The sequence below is a fragment of the Synchiropus splendidus genome, chromosome 5, assembly GCF_027744825.2.
Source record: "Synchiropus splendidus isolate RoL2022-P1 chromosome 5, RoL_Sspl_1.0, whole genome shotgun sequence".
In the NCBI taxonomy this organism is placed as follows: Eukaryota; Metazoa; Chordata; class Actinopteri; order Syngnathiformes; family Callionymidae; genus Synchiropus; species Synchiropus splendidus.
In genome coordinates, this window is record NC_071338.1 from 14,682,601 (window position 1) to 14,705,848 (window position 23,248).

Sequence of the window (23,248 nt, forward strand, 5' to 3'; positions counted from 1 at the left end):
CTTTTTACTATTGGTGTTACGGTACTGCACACGTCAGCAGTGGGGTTCAGATGAAATGCCTGCTCCCTGAATATGCACGTCTGAATCAGATAATACCTTTCAACGGCTTGTAAACAGGAGTATTGGATCTCTGATCATGGTACATTCATCCAGATGGTGAAAAGATGGTGACATCTGGAGGAACTAGGGGAAATGGTGGAAGACGGAACATTGAAAATCATGACAAAAACTCATTCAAATTTGACGGTTTATTCTTTAAAAAGTGCAAAGTCAAACATACAAATGTAAAAGGTTTTGGCATTTTTGGACACTTTAAAACATTTTGAAACCCAAACCATTAATTTGACAAAACCACCGCACACAACGGTGACGGAAACAGCGCTGCAATACCAATAGTTCACTTGACATTTTGACAGAACTTTTTGAACCCCGATTGGTTTTAAATTCCAAACCAGAACACTTTTAAGATATTTTGTACCAATAAAGCTGTAGAAAAGGCTGATCCCTGAACCTCGACACACTTGAAAACAGCATATTTTTCAATGCTCTGAGAACTAAAAGCCCAACACTGAGGCCTCACCACAGGTTTGCTGTAAACATCAATCTGTTGATTCTCTCACTCAAAAGTGCCGAACAACATTTCCATTTTGTCTGAAGACTCAAAGTGGGAGTTAACCCACAGTGAGGACTTGTGAGTTGCAGTCAGATAGAGAAGAAGAACGACCTGTTCACCGACTGCAGCTTATAAGGAGACGATGAACTGCTCACAACAGGCTAAAGCTTAATAAGTCCCTTATAAATCTGTTATAAACCAAGGTGCTCATCCTACGCCAAACTCCCAACTACAGCAGGATCGAATCTGATCCAGAGTCAAGTTGCGTTTGAGCTGGCAAAGCAGTGCTTCACACAAAAAAGTACATAGACCGAGGATAAGACTGAAGTTTCTAATTCCAATTTATCTGGGAAAAAACAATTCCAAGGGGTTTAAAAAGTGTGATAACACAACGTTTGTCCAACAATAAAATGTGACTTACTGGGTCCTGGGCTTCAGCTGACATGAAGTTCATATCAGACATATTATGGATGTGGTTCATGCTCATTTAAATATATTTTTTAAAAAGTCGTCATCTGCTGTGACTCAAGTTCAGAAGCCCATAGAAGAGCAGTCTCTGCATTATTTCAACCATCGATGGATGGCGCTCAGAGGTTTGACAACCGTCGTGGTCACGTGATGTCAAGAGCTCAGGACGCACCACGAGCCAGTGTCAGAAGGAGGCACTCTCTTGAATAAAACAGCCTGCAGAGCAGAGAGTGCTGACACTGCTTCATGAAGCCTCGTCTCAGTGCTTCGTTGACACACCTGATATATAGATGACGTTTGGAATCGGTTCACCAAAAGCTTTGAACGCCCCGATTTGTACTTTGCAACCACGGCTCATCATTGCTGGGATTTATCTCTTCTTCAAGGGCACTTGTTGATCTGGGTGTGTGAGGCAGTCACATGATTTGGAGTCAGCGCTGTGCATGCAGATTTGATCAAACTAAACCCAGCTACAGTGATTTGCCCCTCATAATAATAATAAAAATAATAACCATAATAACAATAACCCCAGCAGTGGCTCAGGCGTCGCCGTGGACAGACTTGCGGAGGATGCGCAGTCGAGACATGACCTCGTCCCAGTCCAGGTAGGCGCCCTCCAGATGTCGCAGCCCGTCTGGTCTGCTGACGTAGCTCCGCCGTCCATGCAGCAGACGCCAGTTATCAAAGGTCACCATGTCGCCTGAGAGACAACATCAAACCTTCAGTTCCCAGCTGGATGCTCCACACACACACAGCACACGGCTTGGTAAGGAATGAGCGCCCTCACCTGCCTCCATGGTGTAGGTGACCAGGTTCTGCGGCCGGTTCATGATGTCCACAAAAGCCCTCAAGGCTCGGTAGAAAGGCTGGACCTGATACAGTGGAAGGTCCAGCACCGAGTCTCGGGTGGCATTGTTATAGTTGATCCTCAACACGCGACCTTTCTCGTCCGTGCTACACACACACACACACACACACACAGTGAGCTATTTCAGCTGCATTACCAGCTCTGACCAACAGAGGGCACTGTTGCCCTTCGAAGCGCCTCTCATCAGTCACAACTATGAATGCGCATCTCGGGGCTTCAACATTAACAACAGGAAGCGTGTGCTCACTCGATGATGCTTTTCTTGGACTGCAGCATGAAGTCGCAGTAGTCCCTCCCCGTGTCGGTGAAGTCGATGAGGAGCGACGTCAGGGTGTGGAAGGCTTCGGGGTCTTCTCTCTGCAGCTGCATGGCCATGTGGAAGCCATCCACCACCTCGCTCTCTCCTCCTTCCATCGCCGGGGAGACGCAGTGCAGGAACTGCACCTGTGCACCAGTGAGAGATGAGCAGCGGCACAACACCAGAGCGCGTCGGACGACTCACTCCGGGGGCGAAGTGCAAGGCCGGGTAGTCGGTGTGAAGACTGAGCTTTCCAGACGTGTAGGCCACGTTGTTGGCATTGCTCTTGTCCTGCACCTGCCACGTGTGCCTGCAACGACACCGCACATTCAACCCGTGCTCATGTTCCACCTGAACAATTGCAGACTTAAAAAAAAACCCAAAACACTTAAAATAACTCTGCAGTGATCCCTGAGGGGCGGGAGGGGGGTGGACCTCCTCACGGCAGCAGCCTCTGAAGTGGAGCCTTCATTGAGATGCAGCAGGAGTCCAGCACTAATGAGCCCAAGTTATCTCCCATGTTCCGCCTGCATGTTCCACGATTGCAACACATTCTTCACTGGAGTGCAGTCGGTCTTCAGCAGAAGGGGCTCCTGCGCCGGCCGAGCCGTTCAAACAGAGCACGTCAGGTGATTCCTCTGGCTTTAGACGGACAGGCCCTCAGTTTCTAGCTGCCGTGTATCCTGTCTGGACCTCAGCGGCGCCAGAGTCAGCGGACGCTATGATCCCTGAAGCTCCGGATAATGACGCCCAGCAACATATCAAAAATGAGATGTGAGCTTGACTCTGCATGACGACAAGTGTAAATAGAATATTTGCTGCTCAGAAGAGGAGTCGACGTTGCAGGACTGTTAGACGGAGGGTCGCTGGAGAAAGACCGGGGCAGAACTGGGGAGCCTGGGGTGGCACCGGGCTGACTGGGATCTTCAGAGGACGACTGACACCATGTTCCCATCTGCTGCGTGGCGTCAGAAATGAAAATGGCCTTCCGGTGACTGCCACCTAGAGGACGTCTCATGAACTGCTCTCTTACTGCTGACTATATAGCTCTCACTTGGAACATTTCACTCCCTCAGAGCTGGTGTCAAGACTAAGTAAAACAAATGAACCCAGAATAAACATTTGAAGTGACAGGATCTCATCTCAGCAGCAAGAATGGAGGAAAACACCTCCGTCGCCACACTAGCTGCTCAGACCACCATCAAAAGTGATCTGTAATTTATGAGGGCGTGTTGATGGTCACTGATGGTAGAAGAAAGAATGAATTGGTTGGTGGAGGCTAACCAAACACATGGAAGGAAAACGACTTGGACTTGGAGTCAAGGGCTCTTTGAAACAATCTGAGACTGGTGCGAGTACCGGAGGGTGCTGAAAGGAAAGAAATCATCGTGACCACATTTCTGAGACGCGTCTGTATCGCAGGTGCTGGACCGATTCATTGGTTCCATAGCACTGTGTTTGTCTCAGGTGAAACTGTGATGGCCCTGTCTGCTGTATAACCCTCAGCTTTGAACAAGTATATCAATGAAGGTTCACAGGAGAGTAGTGAAGATGAGGGCACTGTGTCATGAACCTATTAACCCATCCAACTTGCGACTCACCCGTAGAAGGTTAACCTCAGATAACCAATTCTCTCCGCCAGTCGGGAAACTTGGCCCTGCTCTGCTGGCGCCCCCTTCAGGTAGACGATGCCAACTTGTCGAAGAGCCAGGAGCCAGTCCAGCGCCGCTTTATCATCGTGCAGAACTTGGTGGAAATCAGCCGCAGGGATACGCAGACTGCGGTCCCAGTAATACCGCTCTGAGAGGAGAGAGTTCAGCGGCGTAAATTCTCAGACAAACATGTGCGGCACAGCTTTATGAAACTTTTCCACGCATCACGTCGGCTTCCTGCTGAAGAGCAGACAAGTGTTATACAACAGCATCGGATCCATTTCTCATGTTCGGCAGCAACAGCACGCTCAGTTCCAGCTCCGCGGGATGTTTAACAACTTGAATTCTGAGACGCAGCTGAGCACAAAACCAGTCTTGACATTTCACTCCAGCTTGTATATTTGATCAGCATGAGGGAGCATTCAGGTGTGAGGCAGGAGCGCGTGTCTGTTATTTCGCAGGAGACTAGCATCACCAGGAGGAACACAGCGACCTAAAAATATCAACGATTAAAAATGTACTGCACTCGATCCACTGGGCAGCTTGAGAAGCGCCACACCGAGGTTGTGTGCTGCAGTCAGAAGAAATGGCTTAGTATGTCTCCATCAGATGGACAGACAGACGTGGAAAAAAATGAAGAAAAAAAAAAAGAGTCCTCCCACTTCCCTCCACCCAGCTGGCTCGCCTCGTTTTTCCATCCAGCTTCACTCCGGTGACTCTGAGAGAAGCAGCTGCTAAGTACATTTGTGGGAGCAGGGGAGCTGAACTGAGAAGCTTCGTGTACCTGTCTGATGTTTGTGTTGCTTTTCAGCACCCCCTGATTTTGGAAAGGAAAAAATGTTCCATTCCACTAAATCACAAATAGATTGCGAGAGCAACGTCTGCTGGCGATGGAAACACAGTGGGGCGCGAGGTGTCACGACTCCATGTTCTATGACTCCTGAAAAAAAAAACATGCAACCTTTCATTTCAGTTCACCGGTGCAAAAAGACACTATGATCATCATAAAACAGCTTTTCTGGGGATTTCAAGCAACATCTTTGGCAAAAGAATGTTCTTCAGTTGTGAATAAAATGAAAGTAAAAAGAGACGTTTTACCCGCTGAGTGACAAATCTGAGAATTTAAATCACATCCAGATGATTATTTGACATAATGACCTTGATTTTAGCGGTAGTGGCTCTTGAGTGACATCTTGTCAGACAATGTACATTTTACTTAAACGTCCCGTGTGACATGTTTGTATTTTATTTTCTATTGCTCACAAATTTTGGTCCACATTTGCTGAGTGGAATGACAATAAATCAGATTTTGACATGAATATATTCGCTTCATATTTTCCTGTGATGCAAGCATCATATTGAACAGATACAAGTCAGAATCTGGCTCTCGGGCTATTAGTATAATAAAGTTCTAGACAACTATCTCTGGGCGACCTGACATCTTGGGACTGGTGCCACAGTCACCCATGTGTCCAGCAGGTAGCTGGGCATTTTTTGATGGTTCCAGGAAGAGCAAATAGGAACCAAGTGCCCAGACCAGAGTAGAGTTACAGGCTGCCGAGAACAGAAGACGGATTTTGTGAGTGAAGCAACGTGCAGTTAAAATACTATTTTTTTTTTAAATTATCTCGCTGTTTTGCCATGGTCCTTCTTCATAAACAAATAACTGTGGGATGAGGTTCGGGGACCGGGACCAAGGCAGCTTTACGACAGTTTACAATTGCTTTTACCAGCAGTGGCACCAAAAACACATATTCTTAAACTACGCATTTCCACCCCCCCAGAAAGAAAACCAAACAAACACTGAGACAGAGTAAACAGTTTGAGCCCTTACAACCCCACAAACAACTGAAGTTCTGTTCCCTTCATTTTGAATGATGCCCCCACAAAGATGTAAATACATCAATATTTACATCTTTCTCTTCAGGGTCAGTTCTGCAGCGAGAAAAGATGACATCACACCATGATATAACTGTATTCAATTGTTTTAGATTAAGGCAGAACCTCTGGTCGTCAAAGCGTCAGCCATGATCTTTGTCATGTTCTGCGTCACCGTCTTCTCAGCTCTGAATCCGAAGTTTCTCCACCTATAAATCTCTGACCAGAGCACCTGACAGCAGGCTCACTCACATAGAAACTACACTGGTATTTAAGGAGTTAACCAAATCCAACATATTAACTATTGACAACTAGTGATGGGCCAAACAATACAGACGCATCAACGTGTCATAACAGACATGGAGTGATGCCCACTGTGTGTCGCTTTAAGGAAAAAAAGCATGTGACAAATTCGGCTGCTCGATTGTTTGACTGTGAAGTTCCAAACTGTGTTGAGTGGGAGTGACAGCTTGTGCTGAAAGAAGTTGGAGGAGGAGCAGTGTGTCACTGACAGTGGTTTTCATCGTCACGTCACAAAGAAAAAGTAGTCCTGAAGCCTGCCATCATTTTCAGCTTAAATAATCTTTTCCCATTTACTGTTCAATGACAAGAGCCAAAGAGTTTCATGTGTTCCTGTCTGCACAGCTTATCGTTTGTTTAAAAAAAAAAAAAAAAAAGATTACACAGAAGACATTTTACATGTGTGACAACAGAGAGTCATCCATCATGGCAGAATCAATGGTGTGTCTGTGCTACTTTCATGACCATGAGATTCACCAAGTGTTGACTGATTTTGGCATCATATTTCTCGTCTAAAATAAAATACACCCAGGTCATGGGAAAAGGCACGAAAACAGTCACCATCCTATTTTAACACCAGGATGTTAATTCTACCATTTGACATTTTTAAAGTCAACGTTGAAGTACTTCATGCAGGACTGTGACAAAATACCGATATCGCAAACTATCGCAATATTTTACCTTAAGATATATTACTGCTCATTATTACTGTTTACATATATACTTTTATTTTTATTGTATTGTATTTTATTTATTTATTTATTTATTTTGTTAGTATTTGTCTGATATTTATTTATTTTGGACATATAGTTTTGGTTTTTGGAAACCAGAGGCCTTAGGCCGAAATTTCGTTGCCATACGTTTTTGTGCAATGACAATAAAATTATATATATTACATATATATATAATTTTATTTATATTATAACGATTATTTATTATTAATTAAGTACAGCCACTATACACGTTTTCATCATTCAGTAGTCACCGTCTTAGATGTCACCCAGCATCCAGGGGGCGCGCCAAAGCACAAGTAGTAGTAGAAAATTGGGGTGAAGATGAAACAAACAGCGCCGCCATGACGGACTCCAGTGAGCATGTGCAGTTAAAAGACCCTCCGGTATCATTCAAATCTAAAGTATGGACTCACAGCATGTTACAATGTGGTGAATCAATCAATTCACGCTCAGCTGGCAACATGGGGCATTTTTCAAAGATCACTGTGGAAAATGCTAAACTTCCCAGCTTGACCCGCAGTGGTCTTTGTCTCTGGCCTGAACTCAGCATCGAGATCTCGCACACCAGCAGAGGAAAAGCACCAAGATGGTTCAGTTGTAAACGGTGACGATGGGAGGCCGGCAGACCTCCCCGCAGGCTGTTGTCACAAACAATCAGCCTGTAGCTGCACAGTTCAGAGGGTCAGAGACTCCCTGCTTGTGAAAACTTGTCAGAATAGCCGAAGCACACAAAGGCTAAGAACCACAGAACTGTGGCAAAGGTCAAACCTGAAGGCTACAATTATTCCTGCGAAACATGAACTCTTATGCAGCATCTGTGGTCAGCCCCGGTCACTGTGAGCATGTTCAACTCGGACTGCGGTTCTGCCGACATCTCATGTGAAAATAGATCCGGCTTGCGCATGTCAAAGTTCACCACACGGGGCCCTGGCCAAATAAGTGAATCTAGCTCTGCTCATCATGAAGGAAGAATCGTGCCCCTTGTGATTTGTGTTACGGCAGATTTGAGCGCACCTCTGACCAGACACTCATCACACCAGGAGCAGGAAACACTTGGTTGTGCCAATAGATGACTCTAAATGAGGCCATAAATTCCTCAACAGATGACCTCATGGTGGCCTGATAAGCATCCACGAGATGATAAAGCCAGTGTTTATCAGTAGATGTTTATTACTGCTATGTAGTGGATCTCCTTTCTACAGAACCAGCCTATTGTTTTAACAACCTAACAGGATAAGCAGAACGCCAACACCATATCTCAACAGGCGAAAATGATTTTCCAGTTATATATAGGCACAATCACGACGCTGTCATACAACTTGTGTAGCGTCAAGAGTTATTTTCACAACTTCGCAGAGGTTTGAGAGGTAAAGCACAGGGGACTGATGCCTTGTACTTTAATGGACGCCTCCACACTCTTTTTCATCCAAACTAATCTCCCATGCTGCTTCTTTATCCTTCATCTTACACTCTGCAGCATAGTTTCCAACTGTGGTTAGTGCAGATACAGTGTTGGAATTAGCATGTGTGTTTTTAAGCGTCTGCGTGTGCGTGTGGAACAGAGACAGCTTTGAGATTTTGGCTGCGGTTTCTCCCGAGCGGGACTGGGCTGGTGCGGGCTGGAAGGTACACATATGACAGCCTGACAAGATAGTATATGTGCATAATCCTCCGTTCCCCCCACGGTCTTGGTCTGCTACATTGGCTTTTCCAGATGAGAAAACCTGAAGTTGAGGCTCCAGTGGCTGTCAGGCAGTTTGGCTCTGCCCCCAATATTGTGCTCTGTTTAAGCTTGCGGGGAAGCGTCACCTCGTCTGCAGCTGTGAGGGCCCTCAGAGCCACGCTTGAATCACAGCAGTCATCCTGAGCTTTGTTTTGACTCGGTTAAGTTTTATCACAGAGCTGCCATCAGCTCACTGCAGAGGAATGCACACCGGAGGGCTAGAATCAGAAGAGTGTACCAATGAGCTGGTCTTTATTAAAAAGGCAACATTAAAATCGTTTTACGACACTTGAGTGAATTTCCTTCAGACCAGTCACCTCAGAACTCCATCTGAATCTAGAGCAAGTTATTTAATGGACCTCAGTCATGCAAACTGGTTACTCGCTTTGAGGTTAAGTGCGTACATGGGCATTGCAACTCAGATAAATGATTCATGTAGATGAAAAACATAGCAATCGCTTCATTGGTGTCCAGCGAAACTTGCTGTTGGAAATTAAACCGACCACGTGGCGCTGCAAATCCAAAAATATCAGGTTGAGTTTCTTGACATGAAATTGGAAAAAGTTTAAATATGTACAAATGAGAAAAACGAATGCAATGGTGTTTATAGGCTGTTAACTTGGCAGCTTCCCAGTCATTTAGCCAGACAAACTGAAGACATAGTTCAAGAAACTTGCATAGTTAAAGGTCACATCACACAACTAAGGAAAAAACACAAAACCTGTATGATAAATTATATTAAAATATACATTAAATGAGATTCTTTCTTCCCGCAATGCTCATGGTAATTTAACATAGGTATTGTCAGTGGTGGGGGGAAGAAAAGCAGAGATAAAATGGGGAAAAAAAAAAATTATATCCTTTTATAAAACTCAAATAAGTACAATTTCTGACCCCTGATTTCATGAGGACCACATAAATACAGGATTTTTATCCCCAGAATAGGGGGTTTCTCTTCAATATTTAAGTTAATATTTGAATCCGGAAATAATCTGAACCTGAAGATTTTCATGTTGGATTATTTAGCTGAGCCATGTCACCGTAATTTAGCCTGAAATTTAAAGTAAAAAAAAAAAAAAAAGTAGAAAAAGATAGATGAACTTGTAAAATTATATGAATAAAAGCTGTTTCTCACAAATTATTATGAAGATAAAAATGGTGACACCAAAACAAACCATTGTTTATACCTGTGAGGTCTATATGACAAATGTGTTTCCTCTATATGTCATACGATGCAATATTGCACAAACAATGAATGAGATTAGAATTTACTTGATCAATTTCAGGAGTCAGCTAAGTTTGAGGCATGGCTAACATAACAGTTGCCAGAATATAGACAGCAGTGATGGGTTGGTAAGGTTTCATGAAACTTAATTTTCAGTGTCCACCAGATGGTCTACTGTATAACCTTAGCTTTGAACAGCTACTTCCATGAAACCTTACATATTTTATGTTAAAAACCAAGAGCGCCACCTACTTAATACTCATAAATAGGACACTGTTTCGTGAAACCTCATCAACCCATCAATGTTTGGGAGGGACAGGGATCCCAGCCACATCAGAAGAGATAATCTAGCCATGACCGACCTACAGTCTCAATAATAACTGCTGACACCATTGTTTCATTTTAAAACTTAAAGGGATCAACATCATGAGTGTTCTAACTGTTTCTACCATGCTATTTTGCTGAGACTGGAAAATAAATGATGGCAAGGCTGCAAGTTTTGAGATTAACATTCAAGGTCATTTACCAAAGAGACTTTTTATATCATAATATCCTTGCGCTTCAACATTGATGTTTGGCAGCAGCGGTCTCTCCGGTGAGTTCTCAGGTTGTGAATATTTGATAAAACAGCTTTGACTACATTACCTACATCGTGTTCCATACATCTAGTTACGTCCTACATCCTTCCATTTCACTTCAGTTATACTTCTCCTAACATGCATCAGGTTTATTATGTTTTCATAGTGAGTCCAGATCTGTGTGCTTGTCTTGGAAGCAGTAAATCACTTGACAAACACGTCTTTATTCAGGGAAGGTTGAGGATGATCAGCCAGTGGTTCTCTGTTGCCTGGGTTTTTCAGAGAGACACTGTAGTAACTGTTTTCTCACTCAAGAGCTGATGCCGCTCCAGTCCACACGCTGCCATCCAAACATCTCCATAAACAAGTTTGTATTCCAAAAACTCCTCAGAGCCTTGAGATATATTGTCAAATTAAATTCTTATTGCCAACCATGCTAAGGTCCTACCTTACTATTTAAAATGCCAAATGAGGATTCTGAATTGCCAGGAAGTCTTAGCCCTAATCCCGGCACTTTCCACACAGGCTGACATTATGTTGTTAAATCATTGCAGAGGAATAAAGCCCAGAGCGCAGTGAAGCAACTTAAATACAAATTCCTCAAAGTCAAATAAACAGTTTGAGTTCCTATTACGGGGAAAACAACAGTGAACATTATCATTTTGGTTATGTGACATGACAACAACAAAGTGCAGACAGAGGATTCCAGAAGTGATTTTCCGCTTGAACATATACACGTGTACGACAGCACGTGGCTTGGGGCGGTCGGTTCTCCTCATGTTAAAAATGGCATGTAAACTGACAGCTAAAGCTTAGGAGACCATACAAGTTTTTCCACTGATGGACCTCCACTGCTTGGTTTCCAGGAGTCGACTGACAAGTGATGACATACATAACTAAATCAAGCCCAGATGGTGCAAGCACAAGGCAGACATGAGACTCGACAAAAAACAAGCTTTGCTGGCTCCATTATAGACGTTTGCCTCTTTTGAAAATGGCAGGGGTCTTGCTCACATTCAGTGCAACCTCATGGCGTTGCACACCTCAAATACAAATTCTGGATGATCATAAATTACTCACAATGAATTTTGAAACACCATTTGGGATTTTTTATCATAAAGCTATATGGCACTAAACAGCATATGCTTCTCTATTGTGCTTATGCTTACTTTTGCTTATTTGACTACACATCCCTAACTGAAACCGTTACAAGCCAAATAAAAGAGCACATACTTTAGGTCTCACTGTTTATGTTTACACTACAGGGCAGTTTACTAATTATTTCCACACAACAAGACATGCGCACAACGTCCTGCTTAAAATGTACAGCGCCGGTTTGTGCAATTTTGCCTTTCCAAGTTTGCATGCAAACTGGAAAGGCAAAATTGCATGTCTGCCCTAGTTTACAAGCTATTTACCATACCACTCGACACATGAAAATGCAAACAGAAAAGGTGTGACTCGGCTGACGTCTGATGGTATATGCACTTAGTAAACACTGTCATACACGCCTGGGGTCTGTTTCAAGAGCCCAGTTCACCAAAGCCAGTGGGAAAAAAAACAAAACAAAAAACGAACATGTACGTTATCCAACTCTGCATTGTACAAGTTTTCCCTTTTCAGAAAGCTAAGAGTTTAACCAAACTACAGTCAAAGTTGACCCTTAAACTGGCCATGTTTGAGGACATCAATAGTCGTCATCAATGGAACGCAGATTGAATAATTCACCATGGTAACTCCTCTAACCTCTACTCAGCGGAGATGTTTATGCCGAACGTGAACACTTTAAATGTGCCGGACAAATCAATCTTATTGTAAATTAGAGAGAGAGAAAAAAACATATTTGGATAACAAGCAAGCTCGTGGTGTTGTTCAGTCCGTTTATAGAAAGGAACGGAATTATTCACCATTGTACACATTGATAAAAACAGCTGTTATAAACCTGTGTGTAGTGGTTTATTACAGCCGACCAGCAATGATTTAAAATCGGACCGTTTCCATTAAAATGCAATATTTAACGTTCCAATAATTATCGCTCACATATTGATAATGCGAAGGCGATCGTCCAATGACAGCTCGACTATGTAGTCTGTTTCCTATTGGTCCTTCCTTCCTTGCCCCTCCGCATGCCACCTGTGACACGGAATATCAGTGAACTTTTCTGGAGGTCGCAGTTACACTTCACCTCCAGGTTCTCATGAGCGAATGAGATAACATCCAATTGGGAGATGAGCATCCTCTCCAGACTGGGATTTCTGCATAGTATCTGCGTGTCAACTGAAAAACTGGAGTTTCTGCCCACTTCCAGGAAAACCAGCTCAGGCATTTAACTTAACCACCTTTCTGAAACTGGTGGTTTCTTGGACAGTAGGTTTATTATCACAACTGTCCAACTGATTTAAACATTTCCGATGTGCATTGAGCATGTTCACTCCCAAATTCTGTCCCATCTTTGAGGAGTCATCATTAGTTAATGGCCAGTGACTTGCTGTTTTTTTTATTGTTAAATTGCAGTTACATATTTTTCTCACAAGCTCCTGGTTGTTTCTGTAAGCTCAACACTCCTTTTCCTCATTGTATATTGCTTTACGGCTTGTCGAGAGGGGTTCAGTGTGGGGATAATTTACATGTGATTTGCATATTTAAATGTGGGTTTGGAAAGGGAGCGGTTGTGTATGCTCAATTCCACATTAATTTTAAAGTTCAAAGGAAACACGGAAGGATTTCATAAATTTGGATACTTTTGAGAACAAGATTTTCTGGATTTAAGCATACGTCATGTTTCAGTATGTAATTCACTCAGTATGCAAATGTTGATGTATGACGCCCCAGATATACTGAAAAAGATCTGCACAGTTCAGAAAATGATGCTGCTCCCACCCGCTCCCAAGCCCTTATCCTTCATAACTACAGAGAGGCATTGGTTGGAGAACAACATTGGAAAGGATCCTAGCGCTGCTGGTGGCGTTGGGCACTTACGTCCCTCCAAACTTCGCTGCGAACCTGGACACGGTCGATCTCTGTTAAACTTCCTTGCCTCTGACGTGCCTATTTGCTCCTGTTTCAAGTTGTATACACTGCCTTGGTTAACCAGACACTGTTGTTCAACAAAATCCTAAATAGTGCAAGCTATTCAGTGCATGCAAACAGGGATCCAAGTAAACCTGCCGCAATATGTTTAGCATGGCTAAAAGTTTTTTTAAACCGAGTCAAACATGTTTCATCATGACATGGTCTCAAACACAGAGTGCAATATCTGCACAAAGTTTTAAAGTAACCTTTAAAGCCCAGTGGTTAGTCTTAACTGCCTAGATCCCGGCTTCTGCACAAGAGCACCGGTGATATACTCATCCTGACCTCTTTGATAATTAACATAATGTACAACATCGAAGGTTATGTGACTCACATCTTTGCTCTGAGTAGTTCGGAGTGCGCAGGCAGCCAAGAGTCCTTAATCTCTTCATAATGGACTCTAAGTTTCATAGACTTGGCTACGACCAGTGTGAACAGATGTTCGTCGAATCATTAACAGATGCTGATATATCGTTGCTTTACGTTTTAAGACTGCTTTCTTCTATCAGACATTGAAATCCAAAATTTGCTAAAGAATGGAAAAATGTCTGCTTCGTACCAACATACAGTTCTGTTTTTTTTTTCCTTTGGAAAGCTTTTTTTTTCCAGCCAACCCTGAAAGAGCGGCTTAACATCCCGTCAGATTAGTTCACATTCCTCCCGTTTACAAAGAACTTGATGTTTCACTTGAACTCACATCAGAGCAGGATGGCCAAGCAGATGCTTGGATTTAAAGAGTCTACATTTCTTGACAAAAGTAAACAGGTATTTTTGAATGCGATACTTTGACTACTTAACATAAATACACAAAAATATATGCTATTATATAGAATATCACTTTAGGTGAGGAGCACCAAAATTACAACACAACTTCAGGATGTGCTGCTGTCACTTGCATGTACAATTATGCTTAGTTCTGAACAATAGCACATTCTCATTGCACTGCGCTCAATACACAAATATTACAATACCTGGGTCAAGAACGTCTGGACTACAGTGCAAGTGTAACAAACACTCAAATGCGATATCTTTTTCTGAGGTTTCTGAAGTGAAACTCCCACGAAACAACTGTTTATTGAAACGTAAATCCTCATCAAATACCAACCCACATGGATGACAGAAAGGGATTTTTGTGCAAAACTGCAGAGTGATGTTTAATTCTGTTAGTATTACTTTTGCACATTTGCGTTGAGTGATCGTAGGAAATGACACAAGTTGAGACAAACATTACTCCTAATTGTGCCTCAGTGATTGAAGCCATTTAAACAGTTTACTGAATCACATGAATAAAAGTCAGGTGAATTTACAAATGCTTAATGGAGATAACCTAAATGTTTACTTGAAGAAAAGCCTGTTGAGCATTGACTCAATCAACAAATTGGCGGACCTGTGACATAACCAATAATAAAAGCATCTGTCAAATGGCCGAATGAATCGCTGACTGATTTTTACTTCATGAACCTACAAAGACGTGGGCTTTTGCTAGATTTCACAGTTTCAGTACTGAGTATGAGTTTAAAGTGCAGCTGCCAACCAGTATCTGCACATGTATGCTAAGGGTCATTTTGTACATACTGTACAAGACAAATGGGATGCAATGTCAAATGATATGACCAAAAAAATGCATGTAATAAAAAAAAAATATATATATAACTTAAAATATAAGTCAAAAGAAATTCACACGGGTACAGGTGTTTTTCTGAAATGCTTAACAAAATGACATTTTGTAAAGCCATAAGAGATAAGGAATAGACGCCACACGTTTTAACATTCAAAGCAGACATGATGACATTTGAAGATAACACTTCTTTTTCAGTTATTCAGGGAAAGAAGTGAAATCACAAATGCGTTCCTTTGTGCCATTAACAACTTGACTATAAGTGAAAAGACTTTCGATTTTTGACAAAGATTTACGCTCATGCGAAGCAGTCATACATTTGGGATTTGTAAATACCCATAATGGAAAACGCATACAAAGGTGAGGTTGTCTTTTTCACGTACAAATCATTTGCTTTCTTGAGCATCTTAATCGGTTTTCCATGTGGCTGAAACCCAGGGGGGCCAGAACAAGGCTCTTGCTGGCTCTCAGTTGCTCTTTCCACTGTTGCCACTGTAGAGGCGTCTCTTTATTGTTTGATAAAGGCCTTGAGTGAGAAAACATGAAACAATGTAATGAAGTTGAAGTCGCCTTCACTTTAACATGATCTCACATCGCTTATTCCCTACTGTACATTCATTTACTCAACAAGGGACAGCTCTTCCAGTTTAATTCATTTACTGGAGACATTAACATGGTTACCATTTTAATCCCACAAATCCCAACAGAAGGCATCATGTTATGCAGATTTTCATGCTAGTCCTGTATTCAATGGAGATCAACATAAAAAAAACAACACTGGTACAAAAAAAAAGTCTGACAAGTTGTTATTCCTTGAACTAGATGTTTAAAGAGAAGAGCACAGCTGCAATTACTATTATATGTTTGTTTCAGCGTCTAATCACTTTTAAAATATTCAATAATCTTGCCTATATAATTGTTCCCCCCTTTGAGCAAGAATTTGAGTATCCCACCCGAAAGACACGCCACTGAGCCACATACGGTTTGTGTTTCTCAACTCCATAGAAACGGCAAAAACAGAGGAACGGAACAGAAAATCCTGCAGACGTAAAAACAGAGGTAGCGTACAAGCTGAGTAACAGCCCCAATGCTCCCATTATCACATTGACCTTGTCGTTTTGTACGTGGTATGCACTTCCACTCCTGAGAACAGGCTTGTTAACTGCTGCTACACCGGATGAAACTGTGATTCATAACATTTGTGTCAATCATCAGTCAATGAGGACAATGCATGTTGTGAAACTCAAATGTAACCTATTTGTCTTTTTCTTGAAAAGAATTGACACTTTTCCCGATGACTATACAAATCATTACACTACTAGACACTACTAGAGCAGTGCCTTAAGCTAGGAAGTGCCCTTCTGGAGAGCCCTTGGCTGAAGGAAGTCTAAAGAACAAATTGACTGGGAGTAAGGTAATAAGAGGGATCTATTTACATTCAACATGTATGAGGGGCACTCTGCCTCCCTAACACACAGCCTAATCAGTCTGGAAGAGGAACAGAGCAGCAGCCACTGAGCCCTGTGGTCCTGCAGGACCTTGTCTGTGTACATAAACTAACTCCGCTCTCACTCCCGCTCCACTTTAAAGCCACTACCTTGCACCACAGCTGAACTTCCTCCTTCGGCAGACTCTAAAGTATATTGGGTTTTTGCAAATGCCTGGTAGCATTAATTATTTTCCCAAACTTTTCGAATCACGCAGTTATGTGGGAGGGATGCATATGAGTGTCTTAAAAACCTCCATCAATTCCTTTCTAAAATCCCTTGGCAAAAATAATATAATGTACATATTTGAAGACACTGGGAGCTTAGTTGACTAAACGCAGCGGAAATGTTTCAGACTTTTTTTTCCTGCATTAACATTGGCAGCGGTCAAAGCGTCCACGCAGCAGCAATTCTCAACTGGATATATTCAATGAACCTCACAGGAGACGCGAAAAGTAAATCCATTAGATCCATCAATCTTTTTATTCCTTCAAGTCAGAATGTAGCGGAGAATGTTCGTTCTGTCGACCAGCATAAGGTCACAGAGCAGAAAATAAGCAAATAGCACTTCTGTAGAGAGATTCATTCACATAACACCAGCCTTCCCCCCCTGGAGCAGAAGTATCTCAGAGCCTCAGTTAGCAGTTAGCCTTCAGGTTAACTTGAAATCAGTTAGCCACAGCAAAGTGCAAACTGTCCAGCCTCACTGACTTTGTTCAGCCATGTGTGCTGGTGAAGGTTCGTTCTGGCTCGACCATAAACTTCAGCTAAATAATTAATTGCAAATTGACCGCACGGTTTCAGAGGCAATTAGCAAGTTTAATGACCGTACGCCCTGTGTACACATATTACATCATGTAAATGTGGCAAGATGTGACTTACCATTGAGAAACAGCTCCTCCTGGGTCGCTTTTCTTGCGGCGGAAGAAAAACAGCGTTTTTTCAGCCAGTCGGCATCAAAGACACTGGCGTGCTGATCTGGCCACACAATGGACACCTGAAAAAAGTGAGTCCATGAAAACATCTATAGGAGGAATGCAGAGTGGACAGATGAAAACCTACATAAACTCAGGAGAAAATACAAACTTCAAACTTGCAAACCATCTGTTTGGTCCAGCTGGATTTAAACAGGCAACTCTACTGCAGTGAGCCTCCAGCACGAGCCACAACATGGTTGTACCTTCACTTTTTTTTTTTATAGTGCCAAGAACAATTGAGAATGAAAGGTTTAAAGGCACAACTGCAGATGCTTTTATGCTTTATTTAAAGCATTTTGCTTTCAACTCCCCTCTGCCTAAACGCTTGAATAAGTTGACTAAGACAGCTGACACCATGTTGTGTTTATGACTCTGGTATTATATTTATTTAATTTCTCTTGCTGAATTATAATCAACACCAGAGAAACCTTGCCAAATGAGGGCTTTAAAAGAATGTAAGCAATTACTGCTGTTTGCTTTTCAGTCCATAAAAGTGGCAGCAATGAACACAGATAAAGGGGTGACTGACTTTCTTAGCAGTAGTTTCACACAGCAGGATGTTTATCTTTGCAGATGATCCATCTCAGAAGAGGAAACAAAGTACTGGTAGCACTTTAAAGGTGAAGCTATACAAGCATAGCCAATATTAGCCCAACAGCAGAATCAGGGAGAAAAACAACTGCAACACATTAAACCAAACAGACTTTCTGATGGATGCAGTTGTAAACACTACAAGCTGAGTCATGAAAAATTACCTTGGACACTACTTACTCCCAAACTCTCTTCTTCATTATTATTGTATGAGATGCGCTAAGAGCATATGGTGCAGACGCTTGCATAGACATGAATCAATATTAACAAATGTTAACAAAACAAACAAACAAACAAATATTTGCAAACATTACATCAAACATTTAAAAATAAAAGAACAGGAATCTTGTAGATATTGACTAACACAAAATGCAGTATTGCAAACACACAAAAGCGATTCGTATGTATATAAGAAAAACAAACTCACTATAGGTGACTAGCACTGTACTGAATGTACAACCCATACTGTACATTCTGCACTGTTAACAGTCAGTTTTAAGTATTCAACAGGATAAATATTTCTTGACTGGAATCGACAGTCCTAACTTACAGTAATAAAACTCACTCACTCACTCCCATGGTGTAATATATTGATGTTGGGAAAGTGGACTTTTGTGTCCTATACTGATGCATTCCGCATTGCGCGTAGTCCACATGGAGTAAAAAAAACATTTTCCTTCCTATGATGAGCATTCGACATGACAGTGAGAAGTGCTTCACTGCTTTACTGGACTTCACTGCTGATTCAAGTAGAATGCAATTTCTCCTGTTTGTTGTTGAATTTGTCGTAAAAGCTGACTGAATTAGTAACCAAATGCAGATGTTGTTCTTGTTATTTTTTGTTTTTCATGACTCCACCAGAGTAAACACATTTATTCACTTTCCATTATTTGCTGCAGGAAAAACTGGAGCTCCACTGGAGTTAATAAGACACCAAGCCTGAACATTCTCACTCCCAAGGTGTGAAATAGCAACTATCTTCAAGTGACTTTGGCGTCCCATGTTGACTGCATGTCCTCACTGCATGAGGCTTTCATCCTGATGCTGTGGGTAGCGCGTAAAGGGACAAGGGATAGGGTTAGCCATGTGACAGTGCACCTTTAATGCTCAATGATTTACTTTTACTCGACATAAAGGCGCCAAATGGCACGGTGTATCAGTCATGATGACTTCTGCGCCACGCCAGTGGTGGGGGAGCCACATAAAGTGCTATACATACCAAGTGGCATCAAGAGTAACATAGTGAAGAAAACTTCAGATCGTCTCTCCGACTCCAACCCCAAGCCTTTTCCTCCATTGAAACACTAAAGGATCAACATGCAGCAGAGATGGCTGCCTTTGTCGCTATTTGGTGCCTTGGAAGTGAGAATGGGTTGCAGAGCCACACCATTTCATGGCAATTGAAGTTCTTTTTAAAGTCACAGTGCAATTGGTGGGAAATTTAAATTGTCAGGTGCATAAGTAGGAAGAGATTTGATTTTTTTTTTCACGTCTTTTCGAAGCTGTAATACATATTCCACAGTCAGTAAACTGCGGGTACAGGAAACATTAGGAGGAAAGAGTCGGAAACCTACCTTGGATTCATCTGTTACTTCAACAACGTTGACACCTGTATTGATGTCCAACTCGGACAGGAGTAGTTTGCGAGCCTGAGCTGAGTGCAACAAGCACTCTGGACACTGGCAGTTGTCCCTCAGCCAAGTAAAAGGAAAATGACTGTGGCCTCCGTCCCCCCACTCCACCTCCACAAGCCTCTCTTCCTCTAATGCACGGACATATTTCACGGCCTGGTGTGGCACAGAAAGCGATGCAGAACCGATCGTTTGATGGCCACGTATCTGCTCTGAACACTTAAGAGCAGGTTTTTTGCCTGAAATCTGTCCCGATCCTTGACATGCGCTACCAGCCTGACAGGCGATTGTAGACTTGCATCGCTGCACTAGAGGACGGGTAAGTTGAGCCAAGGCGTTCCTTATCATCTTCAAACACTTCTCTCTGCGTCAAACTCTGAAAAAATAAGAAAGGTTTGATGCATTTTTTAAATGTGACATAAAGACAAGTAGCTGCTAATAGTAATAAACAATAAAAACAACTTTGCAAGTCATTAGGATACAGCTAAAACAATTTCACCTAAAGCTGCTGCAATTCAGCTTTGAAGGTGATATATGAATATAGTTTTTGTGCAATAGATCAGGAGTTGAAAACCAAACAGACCTCTCCTTCAGAATCACACAGCCATGTAGTCAAGATAGTTATACATATCTTTGGCCTAAGCCATATATTACCAGTCTTTGCTTCTGACCTCGATTTAATACTGGAAGATGGATGGATAAATGACTTCACCTCTCATTTACCAATACAGCTTCAACGTTATCAGACAAAATGATTTCAAAAGTAATGTTTTTGTTCAATTATTAATATAGTTCTCAAGCACTGTCGGCACTGCAGTAAACTTGCCACCTGACCCGTTGAATCCAATTTGATTTACTCTCCAATGTGAGTCTTTTCTGAAAAGACTTAACTTCTCCCTCTTTTCCCCTGAAGTAGTTTCACCATCACAGTTTGAACTAGTGGTTCTGTGAAATCGAACATGTTAGGTTTTTCAATATATAATTATTCTGCACAAACAGCAGTTAGGCCATGAATGGTATCAATGCAGCTTAAAAAAAATACATTGACCTTCTTCTGCAGCCGCAACAGTATGTCAGTTCTGACTGTAGCAAAACATGTAAATGAATAATAATAACACATTTAACATAAGTTAAATTGATAAACGTTAATATATAGTGATCTTTAATACAGCCGCAACAATGTTTTACACAGTTCCACACTGTTTTAAACAGTGGAAACTTCAATCAACTGGCTCTTCTTGACAAGAGAGGCATTTGATAAGGTCACACAGGTGCACAAAGTACGACAAAGAATGTCGGTATCAATCAGAAGCAAGCCGACAGGAACAGGAATTTCAACTGACTAGTTTCCGCCTAAGAGATATAGCTATAGAAACTTCTGATGGTGTAGTGATTAGATTATCAAAGGATTAGACTGCTCAACACATTTTATCACCATCATCCAGGAATGCAGTTTGATCACTGTTTACACTGTTATCTAGTGTAGCACACTGTTACACAATGCCGACACAATTTTCCGCCACGCTGTACACCTCTGCATTTGATGAGTAAACTAGTGTTGTCAATGTAATAGCCAGCATTTTTAGATTCTAAATACAATGTGTTGTTTTCAAGGGAGAAACTTGGTCTCATCTCCTGATATACATTCCTCTTAAGTTGATAAATGAAGAAAAATAGGTCCTAACTGTTGTGCCAGGATACATGTTGTGCATTTAGTTGCAACATGAATTAAATACAAAGGGTTTTTTCAAGATATGTGACTTCAAATTAGGTCAGCATCTGTTGTCATACACCCTTTTTATTATGAATTCGAAGTGTTTTTCACAGTCAAATCCGATACATTTCCATAGAAATAGAATGAGATCCAAACTGAAAACCTGCGAACAAAGTTAATGCTGTGCTGTTCCGTTTGTGCACAAAACAAGCCAGTGATAAACAGGCGCCTATTGTTTTCATTTTAAAAGCGTCATCTGCTAGCTAGCTAGTTGTTGTCACTTCCTATTTTCGGCTCCGCGATAAACGGTAGACCAGCTTTTAGGCAGCTCTTTAGTAAATTCGGCTCACGACACGTTGAATTAAATGTAGAGTTAGTGGTTAAAAATGCAATACCTGTAATATTTGGAGGACTGTTTCTCACGTCCACTGTCACTGATGCCGGCTGCAGAAAGTGGGTGAAAGGTCGTGAGACAAGTGACATAATCGCTGCGAATGACTGAGCGCACAGTGACGTCACGACCAACCAATGAAAAAGAAAACACGCTCGCTAGGAAAAAAAAAGTTTGACAATATCAAAATGCTACTGAATATGTCCAAATAAAGAGACAACGTTAGACGAGTACTTCTTCTTTTGAAGCTTGATAAACCATGCGAGTATTATTATTATGATTTTACATGATGTCATTCCATTAAAGGCATATAAGTCAATGGGAATGTGTTGTGTGCGTTGTTGTAAATATCTTCACCACTAATGTGAGCCTCCTCGTGCATTCCAGAACTGCAAAAACAATTGGCACCTGACAGTGACTACATTTAAAAGTATTAACCAACAATAAGGTAAGAAGAACAGTGCTGAGTTTCAAAGGTCAAGTGAGCTCATGGGTCACCTTTGCCACAGAAAGAGCCCACATTTTATGACACCATTTGACAAGGACAACAACTGAAAGTGTGTTGGAAACACAATGTCCCATAGTGATTCATTGTATGGAACATAGTTAAAAAGACTTTCAGAAGATTTTCAGATATAATATTTGAATAATGGGAAGAATTTGAAACCAAAGATTTTTATACTCAGGTAGCAGGTGAAGGGCAACGAGGAACACAACCAGCTTCATAAAACAATCGGGTTTGTGGATGCAGTAAAGGAGGACATGAAGAGAATGGGTGTGACTAAGAGACAGGCTCAAGAGGAGGAGACTGACTTACGATGGCAAACTCTGATGGTAATTTCCATGCTTTGAGAACCGTGCAGCCTGGGACAAATACATTTGTCGAGGTGTGAAAGCGCGGCCAGCTCCGTCCACTCCCACATCAATAGTCTGCTGCAGTACCTCTAGGAATCTGTCGACTTGTACATTTTTTTTGTTTTGGATAGAGGACAGTCATAGTGACAAGCAGACGTTCATCATGCACTGCTCATCCTGGCTGAGCAAGGTTGCATAGAACTGAAATCCAATTAAAATCTTTGCAAAAAGATTCTGTTTTCACTCGTATTATAAGGGTTATTGAACAGGAAGCATCCTTTCTTCACATCAGACTATTAAGGAAAAACCTGAACAGGAAAAAGAGGCAGAGAGGAAATGGTGATGACTATTTTTGCATAAAAGAAACAGTCTCAACACCAAAGTGCGTGTACCTCATGTATGAGCTCCACTGAAATGTGGCAATTTTTGTTGCATGACATTCAATTAAATGTACTTACCAGCGCACAGCAACAATTTTCAAATTCCTTGCCCTTTACCCGACTCTTTTTACGACCTAATAACTCTCGGAAGTGCACAGCACACCCGAGCACCATGCTGTTTGTGAGGCCCACCAC

The 23,248-nt window shown here is 41.9% G+C and overlaps 1 protein-coding gene across 1 annotated transcript; it reads right to left on the reverse strand.

Moving 5' to 3' along the window:
• Nucleotides 1-233: 233 nt before the first annotated feature.
• On the reverse strand, nucleotides 234-23,248 carry bbox1 (butyrobetaine (gamma), 2-oxoglutarate dioxygenase (gamma-butyrobetaine hydroxylase) 1). Its single transcript, XM_053865876.1, has 10 exons — nucleotides 23,132-23,248; nucleotides 22,636-22,981; nucleotides 21,823-21,871; nucleotides 19,657-20,089; nucleotides 17,397-17,511; nucleotides 3,849-4,047; nucleotides 2,452-2,557; nucleotides 2,197-2,393; nucleotides 1,869-2,035; nucleotides 234-1,781 (listed from the first exon to the last, which is right to left on the reverse strand). The coding sequence occupies exons 4-10, from the start codon at nucleotides 20,059-20,061 to the stop codon at nucleotides 1,621-1,623; spliced, it is 1,350 nt and encodes a 449-aa protein (XP_053721851.1). The 5' UTR covers nucleotides 20,062-20,089; nucleotides 21,823-21,871; nucleotides 22,636-22,981; nucleotides 23,132-23,248; the 3' UTR covers nucleotides 234-1,620.